This window comes from Scatophagus argus, chromosome 16 (genome assembly GCF_020382885.2).
Source record: "Scatophagus argus isolate fScaArg1 chromosome 16, fScaArg1.pri, whole genome shotgun sequence".
NCBI lineage: Eukaryota > Metazoa > Chordata > Actinopteri > Scatophagidae > Scatophagus > Scatophagus argus.
This window is the reverse complement of record NC_058508.1, coordinates 14779263-14796379: the sequence shown is the minus strand read 5'-3', so window position 1 is coordinate 14796379 and position 17117 is coordinate 14779263. Positions and strand designations below refer to the sequence as shown.

The window sequence follows — 17117 nt, the reverse complement described above, 5'->3', positions numbered from 1 at the left end:
AACCATGTGCGAACACAAAACATTTACATGTGGATGGACACAATAGGCCAACTGTTCTCCTCTCCTGCACTTTCCTTCACTGTTCTCTCGCCCTGTGTAAACACATGAGCTTGTTAATGTGATTGCACTAAAAAGGCTGTGTTTTTTGGCTGGACGTATCAGCTGTGCAGTGGCAGAAGGTGTATTCAGATCCTTTACTTGAGCAAAAGTCAGTAACAGTCAGTACCTGAGTGTGAACATACCATTGCAAGTAAAAGCCTCACATACAAACATTCCTAAAGTGAAAAATTGTACATAAAGTGTCAAAAGTAAAGTAAGTCTCTTTCAGTGTGTTTCAACATTTACTCATTATCACCTACACATTAACATGTAAGCAGCATTTTAATGTTAATGCTGTCAACAGTGGAGCAGATTTTATTGCAACATTTCTTTCTGTTTAGCTGTGAGGTACAAGTATAAAGTAGGAGAAACTGGAAATATGCAAATGCAACAGAAATTGTACTGCACTTATGTAAATGCATTTAGTTGCTTTCCACCACTACAGCTGTTTGCGTGTCCGATGAGAAAGTCAGTGTTTTTTGTTAACGTCTGCCTTCAAAAGAAGAAGCCATGAAATGTGTAGATTGGTTAGTGTTCTTTGTTCACTTTTCAACTCCCAAAACCATTCAGGGGAAAGTTAGGCGTTATCTCCTTAAAAATCTGCTCCTTGATGTATAAAGAGGCCACAACCAAAAACATAACCTCCATTGAAAATACCAAGGGAGTCTGACTAAGCCCTCATGTGCACTGGCAGATGACTGCATCTCTGATTGAAGACAGACGTCCCCTGAAAGATTAAAACTCCATAAAAATCCATTTGGCTTTCCATGAGACTCAACTTGAAACTACATCAGATGAATATTGTTTGGATAGGCAAATTTTTAAACGTTTTCCTGCAAGAGTGTTAGCGCCAAAGTATTGCATGGGAATGATGCCAGAGTCTGTTGGTAGATAGAAGAAGCTGATCTCCTTGTATGAGCCGGAGAACTTGGGATTTAACAAAGGAAGGTGCTCCTGCTTCGTCCTTCCTGCCCCCACAGTCTCTGAGTCTGTCATGGCTGTCACCCAGCATCAGCGGGCCTAATAGCTGAAGCTTTTTGTGTACCGCATCCTGGACTGATCAGGCGAATCGAAGAATGAGTGTACGTATCAAGGAAACTCTCATGTCACCGTGCCATGAACAAACAGGAGGGACGTGGGCCAGAGCGCTTTCTCCACAGGAAGCCCTGAGAATCAGATCAGCAAAGCTAATCTGCAAAGCGGAAGTCGTCCCAGAGAAAGAGTGCTGCAAAGATACAGATCTGCTTTCCTTTAACGAGACAGATTTTTACCTTCAGCACTGTTGGCTGTGTCTCTCTGCCCTCGCAATGTGATGTTCTTTGTGTTTGGGTCACCGATTGGCTAATCCTCGAGCCTCAGAACCACCTGGACTTGCAGGCCTAATCCATATCTGATCTCTGTGACATTCAAAGGCACTTTTATTGTGTTGCTTTCATAAGAGCTGCCCACCTGCTAGCTCACACCTACCCGTGTCAGAATTATCCCCGACCCAAATTCCTCTAATGAGCCCCCAGGTCTGTCGTTCCTCAGGCTTCTGTCTTTTGCTCACAGATTGTTATGAAGGAGCTGATAGTGTGGTGTCAAAAACAGCTTGAAGGCATCGAGGGGCTAGTTCTACATGGACTTGAGCATGTCGCTGTGTTCAGGCTTTGGCAACATCTAATCTCCTCTGCCAGCCCTCACATGGCCCACAAAAGATACAACACAAGGAACCATGAGCCTTTTTTTCTGTACATCAGTGTCTTTTTTCCCTCTCACAAGCACATAAACATGAGTTATATATCACTATCAGGGCTGAAACAAAAGACAGGCTTTGTCTTCGCTGACTTGCAAAAACTTCAGGGAATTTTGAATGAGATGAGCCAGTTGCTGCATACTTCAAATTTGTCACTTCCTTCTACGTTTTTCCATGCTGGCTGGATGCATGCACTTTACTACCAACAATACAACCACCAACCAGAACTGACAATAGAGACCGGAGGGCTGCAGAGCTGGAATGTTTCTTCAATGTCATGTTGCTGAAGCAAGTGAAAAAGACTGCAAAAGTCATGCAAGGAGAAGAGATACAAGCAGTGGCTCACACTTTAAAATGACTGGTTTCTGTTGACAAAGAGGAATGCTCTTCACAGGTTTGAGCTCAGCTGCATTTCTGACAGTCTGGACAAGAGCCAGAGAGGGTTGATGACAGACAGACGGCCTCTCGATGATATCAGCGCCTTCCAATCTGCCTTTGCATACCACAGGATATCGGACATTCTTGTGCGGCTGCACTTCACAGTGTATCTGCCAAGACAGAAGGCTTATTGAAATAGGATGAGTCATTGAAAAGAGCAGCGGTTTAGGCGTACATCAAACCAAAAAGGAGGTTTAACACTGAAGGCTGAAGGTTGTTGAAAATTAACTCAAAACTCCAAAGCCAAACAGATCAGTAATCTTTTAAACCCCGGGGGGAAACAAAAGGTTTGCTCACCGACAAAACTTGTTTCTTGTTTTGCCACAGTGAAACAGCTAAGGAAACAACAGAGAGAAGGGACAGTGAGGACACACACACACATGCCAACACACATAAAAATCACATCCTGTCAGCAGCCTAATCTACTTTATGACTGCTTTTTCACCTGCAGGCGAGCTCCGGGCATAAAAGTGATTCACACTCAGCGAAAGGACAACTGCCACCCCCTCACACCCCTCCCCATGACTCCCCGCCTCCCCAAACTCTGCTTGTGTTCTGCCTCACTATCCCAGGCTACATAACAGATATTTACCAAGCGCTGCTTATCTTATAATTTAAGCTGCACCTCACTACTTCGTACTGAATGTCATGTTTCCTCTGCTCATCAGAACCCAACAACAGAAGCCCACTGTATGATTATCTCTCTGTTGTAGTATCAGTGTCCTGCTATCTGTCGCTGGTTAGTTTTATTTCTGCCCTCCCTGGTCTGCTCTGCACTCCTACCACCAGTGAAACTTGTGACAGGTGGAGGGCGAGAGTTAAACCTGCTTCCTTGCAGTGAGAGAGAAAATAACAAACACTAACAGCAAGTGACCAAGCAACTGGAATAACAAGAAGAGGCCAAGCGCGGGATTAATTATTCAGGGAAATAGTCTTTCAAGAGATTAGGTGATTCAACACCATAATCAATTGTTTCTCTCTCAGTCATTGCTGTAAAGTGATTAGTCATTCTAATCGGGTTTTGAGGAGGGCAGCAAATACTTCTGTTTATTATATTTGTTGGAGATTTTTTCGGAGGAAGAGTTTTAAATGGCTTAGTTTATCTGTTCAATAATTGTTATATTCTTAAAACAGATAAAAGCAGCAAATCTTCACAAACTAGGACCAGCAGGTGTTTCTTAATTTAGTTTAATAATTGACTTAAACTATTGATAGATTATCAGAATTGTTGTTATTTTTCTTATCAGCTAATTGACTGTGTCCTAGTTTTGAGTACAGTGACTGTCCCATTATTTATGCACAATTAAAAACACTTTGTTAAAAACTCAAATCTGGAGAAAATGAAATAATCGTTGACAGCAATGTCATTGTTCTTCACTGCGCAGACTTTTTGTATGTTAGATGTGAAATATTCCCATCTAGCAGTTGAGTTTTAAACTCCCAAATTGATTGGTGACCATTGGTATGTCCACCAGTGTCATCATTGTATGTTTTTTTACTTCATACAATGTAGTAAAATAGTCCTGTCTTCTTGATTTAATATTAAATTGTCGTAACATTGTCAGAGTCACTGTGGACAGTTTAGAAAAAGTCTTTTTCATTCCGCATATTCTTCTTCCTTGTCAAAACTTGCCACTGACATTACCCACAATTCAACCTGTTATCCAAGAGTTAAGTTGGATATTCGGGTGTCTGTCTCAAGGTGCATGGAGCGAGCTACAGAAGTAAGCTCGCATTTTCCAGGCCTCCAGATTTTTTTCTTCTTCTTTGTTTCTTTCAAATACACAGTAGTCCTCGCTAAGACCTGTAAACAGACTTTGATGTGTAAAATCAGTGGAATTCTCCTTTAATCTCAGCATGTAACAAATGACTGGGACACAAAGTGTGCTAATTTACACAAACTCACCAGTGTAGCGTTGCTCTAACACAGCAGGTGTCTTTGTTATGGTTCCTCAGACATCATGTTCAGACACGCCTCACCGTTCTGTTACCTCATCAAGAGATAAAACTCCCCGAAAGCCTGCAACACAGCAAGGCCTGCACAGAAACACACACACTCGCCAGTGATCCACTACAGACCACACAAGCAATACTAAAAAGTTGCTCAGTGTACAACTCTGGAAGCTGGCTGAGAGTTTGAGTGATTTCATTAAAGAGGGAGAATCTAGAGTCAAATAAAGAAAACCTATCCGCGTCTGCGTCTGAGGTTTGTGAAGCCCTGTGGTGGCATGTGGCCCAGGCTCGGACATGCACCCTGCATGTCGGGTCAGTAATAAAGACATGTCGATCACCAAACAGAAACAACTAATCCCAAGTCCTAAGAAACCAGAGATGGAAACTAGCAGTTACAAACTGCTCTGGTTTTCCTCGTCAGACGGGTTTCTTTCCCATGCTGAGCACCGTACGCGCACACATAACATCTTGTTCCATAAGAAAACCCTGGATCTACGACTTGAGTGATGAGTGAGTTTGTGTTTACAGATGCACCCAGTGGTAACGGACCCCACCACTCTACAAGTCCCTGCAGCTCTTGTTGCGTTCGGAAACAGAGCTTCATTGTAAACTAAAAAGCTCAAGCGTGTTCCCTTCACACGGACGAAGGATTTGTGTGTCATAAATCTATTGTGAAAGAAATTAAATTAATAATAACATGAATGAATGAAAGAGATTATTTTCAGTGGATGTTCTGAAATGGCTCTTTGACCTAAGTACTGTCTGGAAGGCATGGTGTGGTTTTTTTGGTTTTCCAGATTCATACTCATCTTATAAATTGCAGAATGAATTTAAATTTTCGAACTACTGTGTCATTATTTTAAATTTTAGGCATTATTTCACATAGAGCAACATGTCAAGTTGTGTTTACTTACTTGTGACTTCCATTCATATTTCCTTGATGTGGCCAATATTTGCAGATGTTTTGTGGGGCTGTGACCAGAGCACCAAACCATAATTTTTAATTTCAGCTGGTTCTTCTCTCCAGCCAAGAAATTGTCTGAACATAAATAACGCTCAGTATGTTCCAAGATGGTGAGTAAAATTCCTACAGTATGCATGGACTGCGGCCCTCCATGTTTCTCACGCATCATGTGAACCTTTTCTACAAACATAAACTTATACTCGTGTACTTTTCACTTTTCAGCCCATAATTTCAACATACTGTACAGTTGCTGACAGGTATTGCAAAATGCAGCGAAACAGAGCAACAGGCTGAAACAGTCGGTTTACTTAAGTCTGGTGGAAGTTCATGCCAGTTTAAATCAGATACAGGAAACAAGCTGTTTTAATAAAATAGCTAAATTCAATCCATGTATGAATTATGAACTGGTTTCAGCAAGCTGTTTTGTTTCACTTTTCTTCTGAAAACATTTGTTAACCAAGTTTACTTCCTTTTCATTTATTCCCACTTGACTGACTAATTTTAGGAAAGACATGACTGGGTGACATACTGGTTTAAAAGTAATGATAGTTACTTAAAATGAAACAAGACATTTCTACTTTTCTATAAATGAAAAAGGTGAGCATGTGAGATTGTTGTTATCCTAGAAATTCAAACGAAATTCTAGACTTTTATGCTAACTTCAACGACTGTGGGAAATTTTGGCACTTGTGAGATGATTCATCTCAACAGTAAATAAAAACATAAATAATTGGAAGGTAGGATTTTTTAGTACAAAATAATTACATCGTGATAATAACAACATAATTGTTTTTTTGTTTTTTTGTTTTTTTGTTTTTTTTTTTGGAATGACAACGAGAGTAAGTAATTGATTAATTGCCATACAAACAAAACAATCAACCCAACTAACAAAGCGAATCGTAAGCTGTGTTACTCAAGTTCACTTCAGTTCAATTACGACGTATTCCACTGTTCTCTACTTCAGCTACTTGATATATTTTTTAATTTTAATTATTTTGTCATTATTCAAAGAAATTAAATGCCTACACTTTAATATTACTCCTTTTATCTTATTAAATCATTATTCTGAAATCTGAGTAGACACTTCTTCCACCCAGAATGATTTGTTAGAATTCCTTTGTATTCTGTCACACATTTCTGTTGTTGTCAAGATTCAATGAAATAATCTCTTTTATCTACCACTGCATAACAGAGAAAACCTTTTAACCAATACTCGACACGGTAAAAGACCTCCTAACATAAGACACAGACGCCTTATGCCTTGATTCTCAAAGCTCGGAGTTTCGCCTGAGCACTTGAAGGCAGCATAAGTGATAAACCGCCGCGGATGGGGTGTGACGTGGAGAGCAATGGGCTGCTGGAGCCGAGTCGAGGCTGATCTCAGTTCACATTTCACGGAGTTCTGTCAGCACCGGACGCTGTACGCCAGAGTTTGAAAAGGCGCCGTTAAGTCATCTGAGCAGTCCGAGAGTAGAAGAAGAAACTCCGGGGAGCGGCACGGGACGGAGCCGGGGGCACATGGAAACGCTATGTGGCTGGAAATACGGCGGCGGACTTCATCATCATAGTTTCACTCGAGAGGAGGCGAAGTGAGCTGCGACATAAACATGCTCACCCCGATGCTGGCCTCCCTGCTGCCTCTTCTCCTTCTCTGTCGGATTTCCTTCAGCCAGTACTCAAGCGACCAGTGCAGCTGGAAGGGCAGGTGAGGCTCGCTGTCCTGTTTGATTAAACATCAAGTTTAAATGTCGGCAAATAAACGAGTGTAATAAAAGGAGTGCGAAAGTACTTTTGAGCCGCAGCGAAGATGAAATGACTGCAGGCTAACCGAAACTCAGGAGCGCAGAGTTAAACGAAAAGAGCCAGCAATTAGGACAAAATACAAATACAGCAATTGTCATAAAGTTCATAAAGCAAGTTAAAGGCCTGTTATTGTTTTAAAGGTGCAGTAGTTTTACGGACACGTGATTACTTTTGTCTCGTTTCAACTGAATTTATGAGTGACTAATTGACAAAATTATCTGATCACATCAAGCTCCGATTCACCAATAAATGGTGATAAATTGGATAAATGGAATAATTTGAAGATTTTAATACATTTAATTATTCTTCTTACACCTATTCAAATGTTCCCCTAAAATCTCAGTCAACATTCAAATGTTGGAAATTTTTGTCTTTGGGTTAACCTTCCCTCCACCACAAAAGAAAGAAAGAAAGAAAAAAAAAAAAGAAATATTCAGATTACATCCACAGATCTCCCAAGAACAGTTAAATGTTACTGGTTAAAACATTTCTAACAGATCCTAAACCCTTCGGCAGCTTTTACTGGAAAGTTTCACCTCCCATCAAACATCTGCTGAAATCTGTTTTGCACTTGAGAAGCTGTGCCTCACTTAGTGCGGTTTTGTTTTTCATCCTCCAGTCAGGAGGGGTAGGCCTTATCCTGTACTTTGAGGCCTTCACCAATAATCTGTTGTTCATTAGTGAGACTCTTGAGTAATCTCCTTTAATTGCATGCAGAAGTGATGAAGTTAGAGGGGACTTAATTAGAGGCGTGCTGAGGGGAGCCTGGTTATGGGGCTTCAGCTGCATATGCTCGGCATGTGCCATGGGTTACTTTAGATCTATGGCAAATTTGAATTTCAGCATCTCATTTTCAGGAAACTGGGCGTTTCTCCCCCCAGAGTCAAACCACTAGCTTGGCATGCACACACTGGTAGACTGCTGACGGCTTCCTGCCTCTGGCTTTGCCACAGAAAGACTGACAGCTTGGAGTTTTCAAACCCTGACCAGGCATTAAGTTCTGGAGGGAGTCATTTGGTCATGCTGGCGCCAGAGTCCGAAGTGCTGCCCGGACAAGTCTCTTCCAGTCTCTTTGGTGGCTTGAAAGCAAGGGAGGTTCGGTGCGTGACCTGCATTTGCACTTGCATGCAGCGGGCCCAGCTACTGTTGCTGCCGTTGTCTGCCCAGAAGCCCCTGTGTCCCTCCATTCATCCATTTCTGCTTCCAAAGTCTTCCCAAAGGCAGCATGCCAGTGGTGCATTTTGCCAAAGCTCTGGGAGGAACAATGTGGTATGGAGGAGGGGGGGAGAGAAGGTGGGGAGGGTGTGTGTGTGTGTGTGTGTGTGTGTTGGAGCTGAGGTCATTTTGGCTGCTCCGGCTCGTGACTGGTCATGCAGCCAGTCTTGCGCGCAGACGGCCTTTAATGCTTTAGGAGGAATGTGGTCTAATGTCCTCCCGGTCTGCCAGAGGTCTTCACCCTGGTCGGTTAACTCAGGGTATAAATGACTACAAAATAATTTTGAGACTAGTGAATAATCCCTTCATGTGCTAAAAGGGAAAAAAGCCTCAGTATGAGTTTGAAAAACACATCTCCACAAAGACGACTTTCACATTTATGGGTTCCTGTAAATGTAGACTTTTCGGGGACTCTTGACAACGGCTGCCTTGCGTGGTTTGATGTCTGCTGAAGTCTTTCCCTGTCTTCTTCTTCCAGCGGTCTGACTCACGAAGGCCACGACAGGGACGTAGAGCAGGTGTACTTGCGTTGCTCCCAGGGCTCTCTGGAGTGGCTCTATCCCACGGGGGCCATCATCGTCAACCTCCGACCCAACACGGTCTCGCCGGCCGCTGCCCGCCTCTCCGTCTGCATCAAACCCGCCGCAGACTCCAGAGGCACCAACATTTACCTGGACCGTAACGGCAAGCTGCGGTTGCTGCTGCGTGAACAGGACCAGGCTCAGGGCAAGGTGCAGTGCTTCAGTATCCAGGAGGGGGCGCTCTTCATCGAGGCTGTCCCACACATGGACATCAGCCGCCGGATCACAGCGTTCCAGTACGAGCTGGTCAGCGACAGGCTGGGACTGGACGCACACTCACTGGGTGGTAAGATGCATCTCCGTTATGATGCTTTTATAGTACAATATTACTGGCAAACCTGTGGTTAATTGTCCTGTGTTTCATCTGTGTCATCATATAAAAGGTCTCTAGGCTTTTGATTGATTCTCCATAGGAATCACTGGGTTCCCTTTGTGCTTTGTCCCTGTGGTGCGTGCTGTGCACTAAATGCAGCCATCTACTGGTGGAAGTTTTTAAGTTGCTTTCTAATAGTAGGAAACTCAACATTTGCTCCAGCACACTGCTAATACTGAAGCCCAAGTGCACCTCACTGGTAGCATTGTTTGTACATTTTGGTTTTAAGATGAATTTATTTCCTATCTAACTCCCAAAACATCAAAATCTGAAGGCTTTAAGTATTTATGGTGTTTTTTTGGTGCGAAATGTTCATATTTGAGTTCATTATTCACACTTGATCTGACTTGGCTCTAAGTTGTGTTTTCTTTTTTTTTCCCCGGATGGGTTGTGTGTGGAGGGGCACAGTCAAACAGAGGGCCTCCGCTGAAAAACAGACGTCTATTTTCACACCGCGTACCTGCCAAACCTGCACAGTTTCAAGCTGTGCAACTGTACTAGCGACTGTGTTTTTTGTGTTTTTTTTTTTTTTTCCACCTCAAGCAAAATACAAGCAGTATCAGGCTCACATCTGTTTTTACGGCTCTCTGGGTTCACATATCCACATCCTGCGTCATTATCTGGCACAGCAGAGGGTTTGGGGGGGGGTTCAATGTAGAGGAGAGAGCATGGAGTTGTTTTGACCACATGGGTGTGCTCTGCGGATCTGTGGAGTATAACCTCCGTCTGTGATGTGGCCTGAGACAGCACTGGGATGGTGCCCAAAGATGGTGGACTCGTGTCATCTGAACTCTGTGCCGGTGGATTGGCTGCTCCTTTTGCATCTTCTCATCCTCTTCTTTTACTTTCTCCTCTTTCTTTCCCTCTCCCTTCCTCTTCTCTCTGACACGCTGTGCTGGGATTGAGTTGCTCACTGTCAGGCTGGAATGTATCTCCAGCCAGATGTTGGGAGGACCTTCTAGGAGCATATAGGCTTATTTTCCCTCCACTCCCACTTTTCTTGCTGTCACTTCCCTCAGCCAGCCTTTCAGCTCACTTAAATTATCCTTCCCTTCTGTCTCACTATTTCCTACCTCTTTTTCCTTGTCTATTTATCATTCTTCTGTTGTACTTTTCATTCCTCTTCCCTTCATACATCTCCCCTCTCTCCTCTGGGCTGTTTGAAGTGGTTTTCATCTTTGCCGAGTGGCATTAGCAAGTTGCGCTCCATTACGGAGGAATGCGTCAGGGCCCAGATGTTGCAGGGACACTATGTTGTGCTCCCCTCCCTCATTTTACCACTCGTCCCATCCCTCATCCCTCCCCGGCCCTGTGAAGTGGTTCTGATCAGAGCGCTGCTGCATGCGCATGGGCCAGAGAGAGAGATGCTGACTCGGCTTTCAGCCCATTCCTGTGGTTCTGTTTCATGTCTGACATGTGAGCCCCGCTCTGTTCTGCCGTGGACGAAAGAAAAGAACAGCCCTGGGTTTAGGCCACGGCTCTGATGCTATGGCAGCACGCAGGATCACTTCAAAGGGCCTTCGCACTCCATAGCTCCGGGCTCTGGGCGAAGTCGGCCCCTCTGAAGTGTCCCAGGTCTCCAGCTGTTCTTAAGCTGTCCGAGCTTGTGGCTGTTTGACCTCTGACCTCTGTGGTGATGCAGGCCGCGCCTCGTGTTGCTACACAAGCTGACCTAAGACGCGCTCACCCCTCACCCCGATACCCTCAACTGCAGACAAGCCAGCTAAAAATAATGCTCCTGAAGATGACACATCTCTGTTACTGGACTTAATTCGGGGTTACGGTCTGCATACTTTTCTTCAGAATCCATCATTTCAAAAGTAGAGAAATTTTCCAATTTATGACCAGACTGTGTACGTTGAGTTGGTTTCCAATGATCCGGAATTAATGCTTTTAATCATTCCTCCTCTGGCTTTATGGATGGACACGTACTGATGCCCCACCCAAAGCCCGCTTGCTGACTCGACACCCCCCACCCCTCACTACTCCTCCCCTCCCCACCTGTCCCTGGATGCCACTCAAACCACAGCAGATCCAGGGCTAATAAAGGCGTTTTGGTCAGGCCAGCCGCAGGACCACCTGAGTCAACTAATCATTGATTTGACTGCTCTCATTTAAGACCCTTTCTCTGGCCATAAAACACTCTGGAGGCAGGCTGGCTGGGTTGCAGCTTACCACCAGCCATAAGTGAAATGTAGCCTGGAGTAGGCCTTTAAAGCACTTTGTAGAGGCTATTTCACTTTTTTTTTTATTATTATTTCTCTCAGCTAATTATTTGCCCTGCAGTTATCAGCACATGGCTTCCCTTAAGTGTATATGACAAAGTGAGAGGCTTTCGTGTAGGTTTGTCTTGTCTGCCTCCTTCTCTGAAGTCATTTTCACTGAAGGGCTTTTAAGAACTCAACTTGATGTTATCTTTGAAGACTCCCTGTTTCAGCCCTAGCAGGCCTGCTGAAAGGCTAGAGAGATGTAGCCTTTGCTTATGTCATCTGGTCCTTGTTTGTCATGGATTATCAAGGGTTTCCTCCTGCAATGGGGATGCTGACCACATGGCCCCTGTGAGCATTAAACACTCATCAGCAATTTTTTAAATTAGCAGTGGTTAAATTTTTGTTATTGTTTACCATCAGCAGCATGCCGGCCCAGCTCCATTTGGTGTTAAAAACCGGAGCTCTTCACAGCTAGATCCTGCTCTGCCTTTTTTTTTTCTTGTAAATAAATAATCTTATGTGGGGATGGAAATTGCTCTGACCCCAACTGGGAATGTGTGTGAGGAACACAAACTCCTACATGGCTGGCCTAACCACAGTGGTGTGTTTGTGTAAATGACTCTTAACTAGAACGTTGTTGACATGTCAACACAATTTTTATCAAGCAGCAAGTCCAGCAGTGCTAAAGAAATAGTGGACTTGGTTTCAGACTCATCCATCCTCTCCTTTTATTTCCATTTAGCACCCTGTAAGCCCTGCAGCGACGCTGAGATGCTTCTAGCAGTCTGCACCAATGACTTTGGTAAGTTAAAATGCGAGTGAGAGTTATGAGAGATATAAAGTTCCTGCTGCTTTATGGTGTTCAGGAATGTCCAATGAAAACATTCTGCGTAGCGTGAAACATAGCCACAACCAGTATCTAAATCTTATCTTCTGCTTGGTGTTTCCAGTGGCACGGGGCAGCATTAAGAAGGTGGAACAGGAAGAGGAGCGCTCGTCGGTCACTGTGGAAATCAGCCGCCTGTACAGACAGAAGACCCAGGTCTTTATATCTGGGGGTGTGAGGGTACGGAACTGGACCGGCCACATCAAGATCCCCCTTCAGTGCGGGGTGAAATCTGGGGAGGGCGAGTTCCTCTTCACGGGGACAGTAAGGTTTGGGGAGGCCTGGATGGGTTGCGCCCCACGCTACAAAGACTTCCTGCGGGTGTATAAGGAGGCACAGCAGCAGGGGACAAACCCCTGTCATGTGGACACTGACTGAGCGTGCCACCTGTCCACACTTGGAGATAGGACAAGTCCTCACTGGGTGGGGAAGAAAGTCAAACCGAGTGTTTGTTGAGTAAGGGACTGACAGACCAGCCCGGTGGCAGAGCCTCTCTCCTCTCCTGCTGTCCTGTGACTCCTTGGAGACAATGAATGGAGGTCCTGAATGTTGTCAAGCGGCGTGCTGGACTCTGGACTCTGTTCTGAAAGTCGAACGTGATGCACCGTCGAATGTGTTTGGACTGCCTTTTCTCGCAGATGAGGAACTCCCAGGTTTTAAATGTAGCAAGGTTTTTTTTTTTCTTTTAATGTGTATAAAATGTGAATGAACATTGTATATTTTGAAGCTCTGCGTGCTTTGTAAAAAGCTTGATGTACAGTTCTGAAGTTATTTCTTATGTGAGAAATGTATAAAGTGAAAGCCTCTAATTTTTATTTTGTTTAAAAAAAAATGATTTGCAATTTCATGCCTGAATTCATGTGTTTTTTGGGCTGTACCAGGCTGTACAGTGGTTAAAACAAAAAAAAACAAACAGACCAAAAAAGCAAGATCTTGTTTTGTCTTTTTTTGCCCTTGAGAATAAAATTTTATTCCCTGGAACAGCACTGATGTCTGTGGTGTTTCCTGTAAAATAAATGAGACAGGATTTTGGCTTGGCTTGGCTTTGTCTCTTATACACACACTGTGTGTATAAGAGACAAAAAAAATTTTATTCTAAATTTTCATAAGGAATTATGTTGTTTTTTTTTTTTTTTTTTTCCAAGCAAAAAAGCCAAGTATGACCAATTTGCCACTTCTTTAATTGGAGTATTTGCTACTTTTTCTTTTTTTTTTAATTAAATAGTTGTGGATTTTGAATGTAAAGACCTTTTAAGGCTTCTCTTTGAGCCGTGGGGACCTATGATGAGTGCTTGTAACTTTTTATATTTTAGTCTAAAGAAGCGATGCTTGAAAATAGTCATTAGTTGCAGCCTTAATTATATTAAGCTAATTTATTTTGATGCACTGCAACCATAAACCCAAACTTAAATGGACGTAATGGGTTATTCCAGATCGGATATAATATTCAGAACGGTTTATTTTTTCTGTATTTTCTGCTGGAATAAAAACACACTCATATGATGTGCATTAGCCTCCTCTCCAAGGTTCTCCTCAGCCTTGAGCTGACTGTCTGCCAGGGGTACAGGGAGATTGATATCAGAGAGCTGGAGTGGATTCCTCTGCGCTGGTTCCTGTGGTGATGGGGGTGGCCGTGTGTCAAGGTCAATGTGAAAGGCCTCTTTGTTCCAGCGCAGCAGCCCGGTATGAGAGAGACGACTGAAGACAGCCCTGTGACTGGGCACGCAGCAGAAAGCAGCACTCTCCAACCACACTCCAAATTTTGATTGGCGTGTTCAGTTCTGCTCAGGACTCCTGCTTAAGTGAAAGCTTTTCATTTTCGGTACTTATAAAAACACAAGGAATGCGTCAGGTTGTTGAAACTCTTAGCTGTGCTGCCATACCAGCCCAGGCCTGGTGAGATGACATCCAGTTCATTGGCAAGACCATTTGTTCTTTTTTGTCTGCCTTTTCACTTAAACGGAAATGCACCTAGACTGCCTTTCAAATTGCCTTACGTAAACAATTGCTCTTCCAGACAGCACCGTGCATTGAATTGACTGTCTGAATTCCAGCTGAAAGCCAGTGGTCCCGGAATTGTTCACTGGGAAATGCAAACAGAGTTTCTATAGCAACGATGCCTTACTGTGAACCTTCTCGCTCTGGCTATAAGACCGGGAGCCTGAGGAAGAATGCGTCAGGGTCAGCAGGCATTACTGACTGATGACTGTTGGGTTCTTTGCTGGTCAGACTGTCTTGGTTGTCAGACCTTCTTCTCTTCTCCCTCTCTGCTGCTGGTAACAGATGCACCAAGTCCTCGGCTGAATCCACAGCAACATCAGTATCTGCATCACTGTCCAGCATGTTGATGGTGTGCTCTGTGCTTTAACCCCAGCACACATATCTGTGTTCCACACTGAGCAGGACAAACTCTATTTATTCAGCCTATTTTTCATAAGGATTTACTTTCACACAAATGTGAAACTTAATAAATTTAAAAATCTTTGTTGCAAACTGCTGGTTGCACAAAACAAGACACTTGAAGCACATTAGTCAAAGAAAATTCTGATGTTTACTAGACCAGATGATTCATCAATTATAGGAAAACAACTGACAGATGAATCAATACTTCAAATATGATGATTCAAAAGCTTATTTTTCACATAGGTTTGCTGAGGCAAAGCATGTGCTCATAGTTTTAGCTTGATCAGTAAAGAGTAGAAGGTTAAGAATTATCAGTAATGTGAGAGTTGTGCAAAACAGATCATGACAGAAACTTGTGCTTATTAATCACATGGCATTTGGATTCAGAATGATTACATTCAGTTATCAATTACAGTGTTGTTTCTGATAAATAAAAAGGTGTCTGAATCTCCCTCACAAGTACCTGAGGCTAATTTGCACACTGGCTTTTCTCACTAGTGCTGCGCCATCTACCTGTGGTTCACTTGCTGGATGAGGATATAAAATATCCAGAATAAAATACAGTTAGTATTAGTAAAGGGTCATACATTACATAAATAATGTATTATTTTCTTCAGAAAGGATTCTAGTGTCACCGGGCGTAACTTCTTCAATTAATCTGACTATTATATTCGCAGATACAATCAGTTGTGACTTCATGGGCGAGGTCAGATTTAGCTGTAATACCAGTTGAGAAGGACCAGTTTAAACCAGATATGAATATGTGGCGTCTCTGTGCTGTCAGTGTGATTCAGACAGAAATCACCGCATGGTCATCTCGTGGGTGGAATTAAAAAAAAAAAAAGAGAACGAACAAAAAAGTATTGTCGAAAACTAAAGTGCACAGTCACTTGTAAGAAAGAGCAGTAGAGACCCCAGCGGGCAGAAGTGTATTGGCTTATATATTGTGCCTTTTTGGGAAGTGCTGGAATGTGAGGAATGTGTTGACTTCACACACACACACACACATACGTGCACATGTGCCACATCCCCCAGTGCTGCTGCCTTGATTAGCTGAAATCAATAGAGTCTCTGTGGTTTTTTTGTGTATTTGTGTGTGTGTGTGTTTGTGTTAGTGTGTATGCCCGCACTGTGCGCGTGGCCCTAACCCCAGCACACATAAACACACCACCCCATAGGCGAGATAGCTGCCACCCACACTGAGCCACAGCTCACTCTGCAGCTGCAGTCCTAACACCTCCGATCTGACACTATACTGCTCTGACACTTCTGTAAGGCAACCCTCAAATGCAGTTGAGACAGTTTATGAAATATCAGGTTTAAAATCTGACTTTTTCACCCCAAGAATAAAGTGGAATGTTACTCATTTTTGTGATATTCTTTGTTTTGTTTAACGACAACTCACTTCAATTTACGAGTTCATGGCTCTCTCTGCTGCAGGCTTATATTTCAGCTTCATGTTTTAGTCTAAATACATGACTAGGGAGACTAAGAATCTTAAAATTGTACAGTAATTTTAACTCTTACTGGTAAATAAGTCCAGACATCCACAGGAGAATCATTTGTATTGTATCAACCCCAAAACAGCACGATTGAAAGACTATTGAAAGACTTTTTATTAGCTTACAATCACCTGAAACTTAAAATAGTTGTATTTCTGTTCCAATAGGATGACCCCTTTTTTATCTGAAAAGTAAAAAGATCCTCTTTCACATGGTCCGTCATGTTGCACGCCATGTTTCTACAGTAGCCCAGAACAGACAATCCAAACACTGGCTACAGAGAGGGCCTTTTACGTTTTTTGAAAGCTGGTGCTTTACAGGTAGTATTTACCAGGTTTGTCATCTTAGTTTAGCTTGTTAGCGTGATAGAGAAAAACACATCCTGAAGTGAAGGTCAACAAGTGAGTAAGACGCCTCATAGAATGCTTATTAATCCCCAGTGGGTCATGAGTTTCCCCGTCATGAATACCTTGCAGCCTCCTCCTTTGCCCCACCTCTCTCACTGAGTCGGTATGGCAGGATTATGGACTCTGGTGTTGGGTGTCTCCAGAAAAAAGTGATTGCAGGGTCACAGCACGGGCCTGCATGTCTAAATATCAGGTATCAAAGGGGATCTGGGAATTGTACACTTCGACCAGGCACTGTCTCCATCAGATGGTCTGGAACTCAGAGTTGTCTGGTTTTGGATGATGGTAGCCTGTCAAGACCATGCTCCACTCTGCCGTAAACCTGGGTGAGACTTTTGGGATCGCATCCAGTCAAAAAACATACAGCAGCAACAGGCACAGTCTGTTGATGAAAACTGCCCTTACAGCCTATGCATGTGATAGAACACTGCTAAGCTTTATCATGTAAATTCCTCTTTCTTGGCATATGTCTATATTATGACTAATTATTTCTGTTTGTGAATGGTGATTTGCTCCTGTAGTCTGCTCCTACAAGACTGTCTCCTTCT

The 17117-nt window shown here is 43.3% G+C and overlaps 1 protein-coding gene across 1 annotated transcript; it reads left to right on the top strand.

Moving 5' to 3' along the window:
• The first annotated feature begins 6517 nt into the window (after positions 1 to 6517).
• On the top strand, positions 6518 to 13238 carry metrnla (meteorin like, glial cell differentiation regulator a). The gene is made up of 4 exons (XM_046415963.1): positions 6518 to 6894; positions 8686 to 9074; positions 12114 to 12173; positions 12322 to 13238. The coding sequence occupies exons 1-4, from the start codon at positions 6797 to 6799 to the stop codon at positions 12633 to 12635; spliced, it is 861 nt and encodes a 286-aa protein (XP_046271919.1). The 5' UTR covers positions 6518 to 6796; the 3' UTR covers positions 12636 to 13238.
• The last annotated feature ends 3879 nt before the right edge of the window (positions 13239 to 17117 follow it).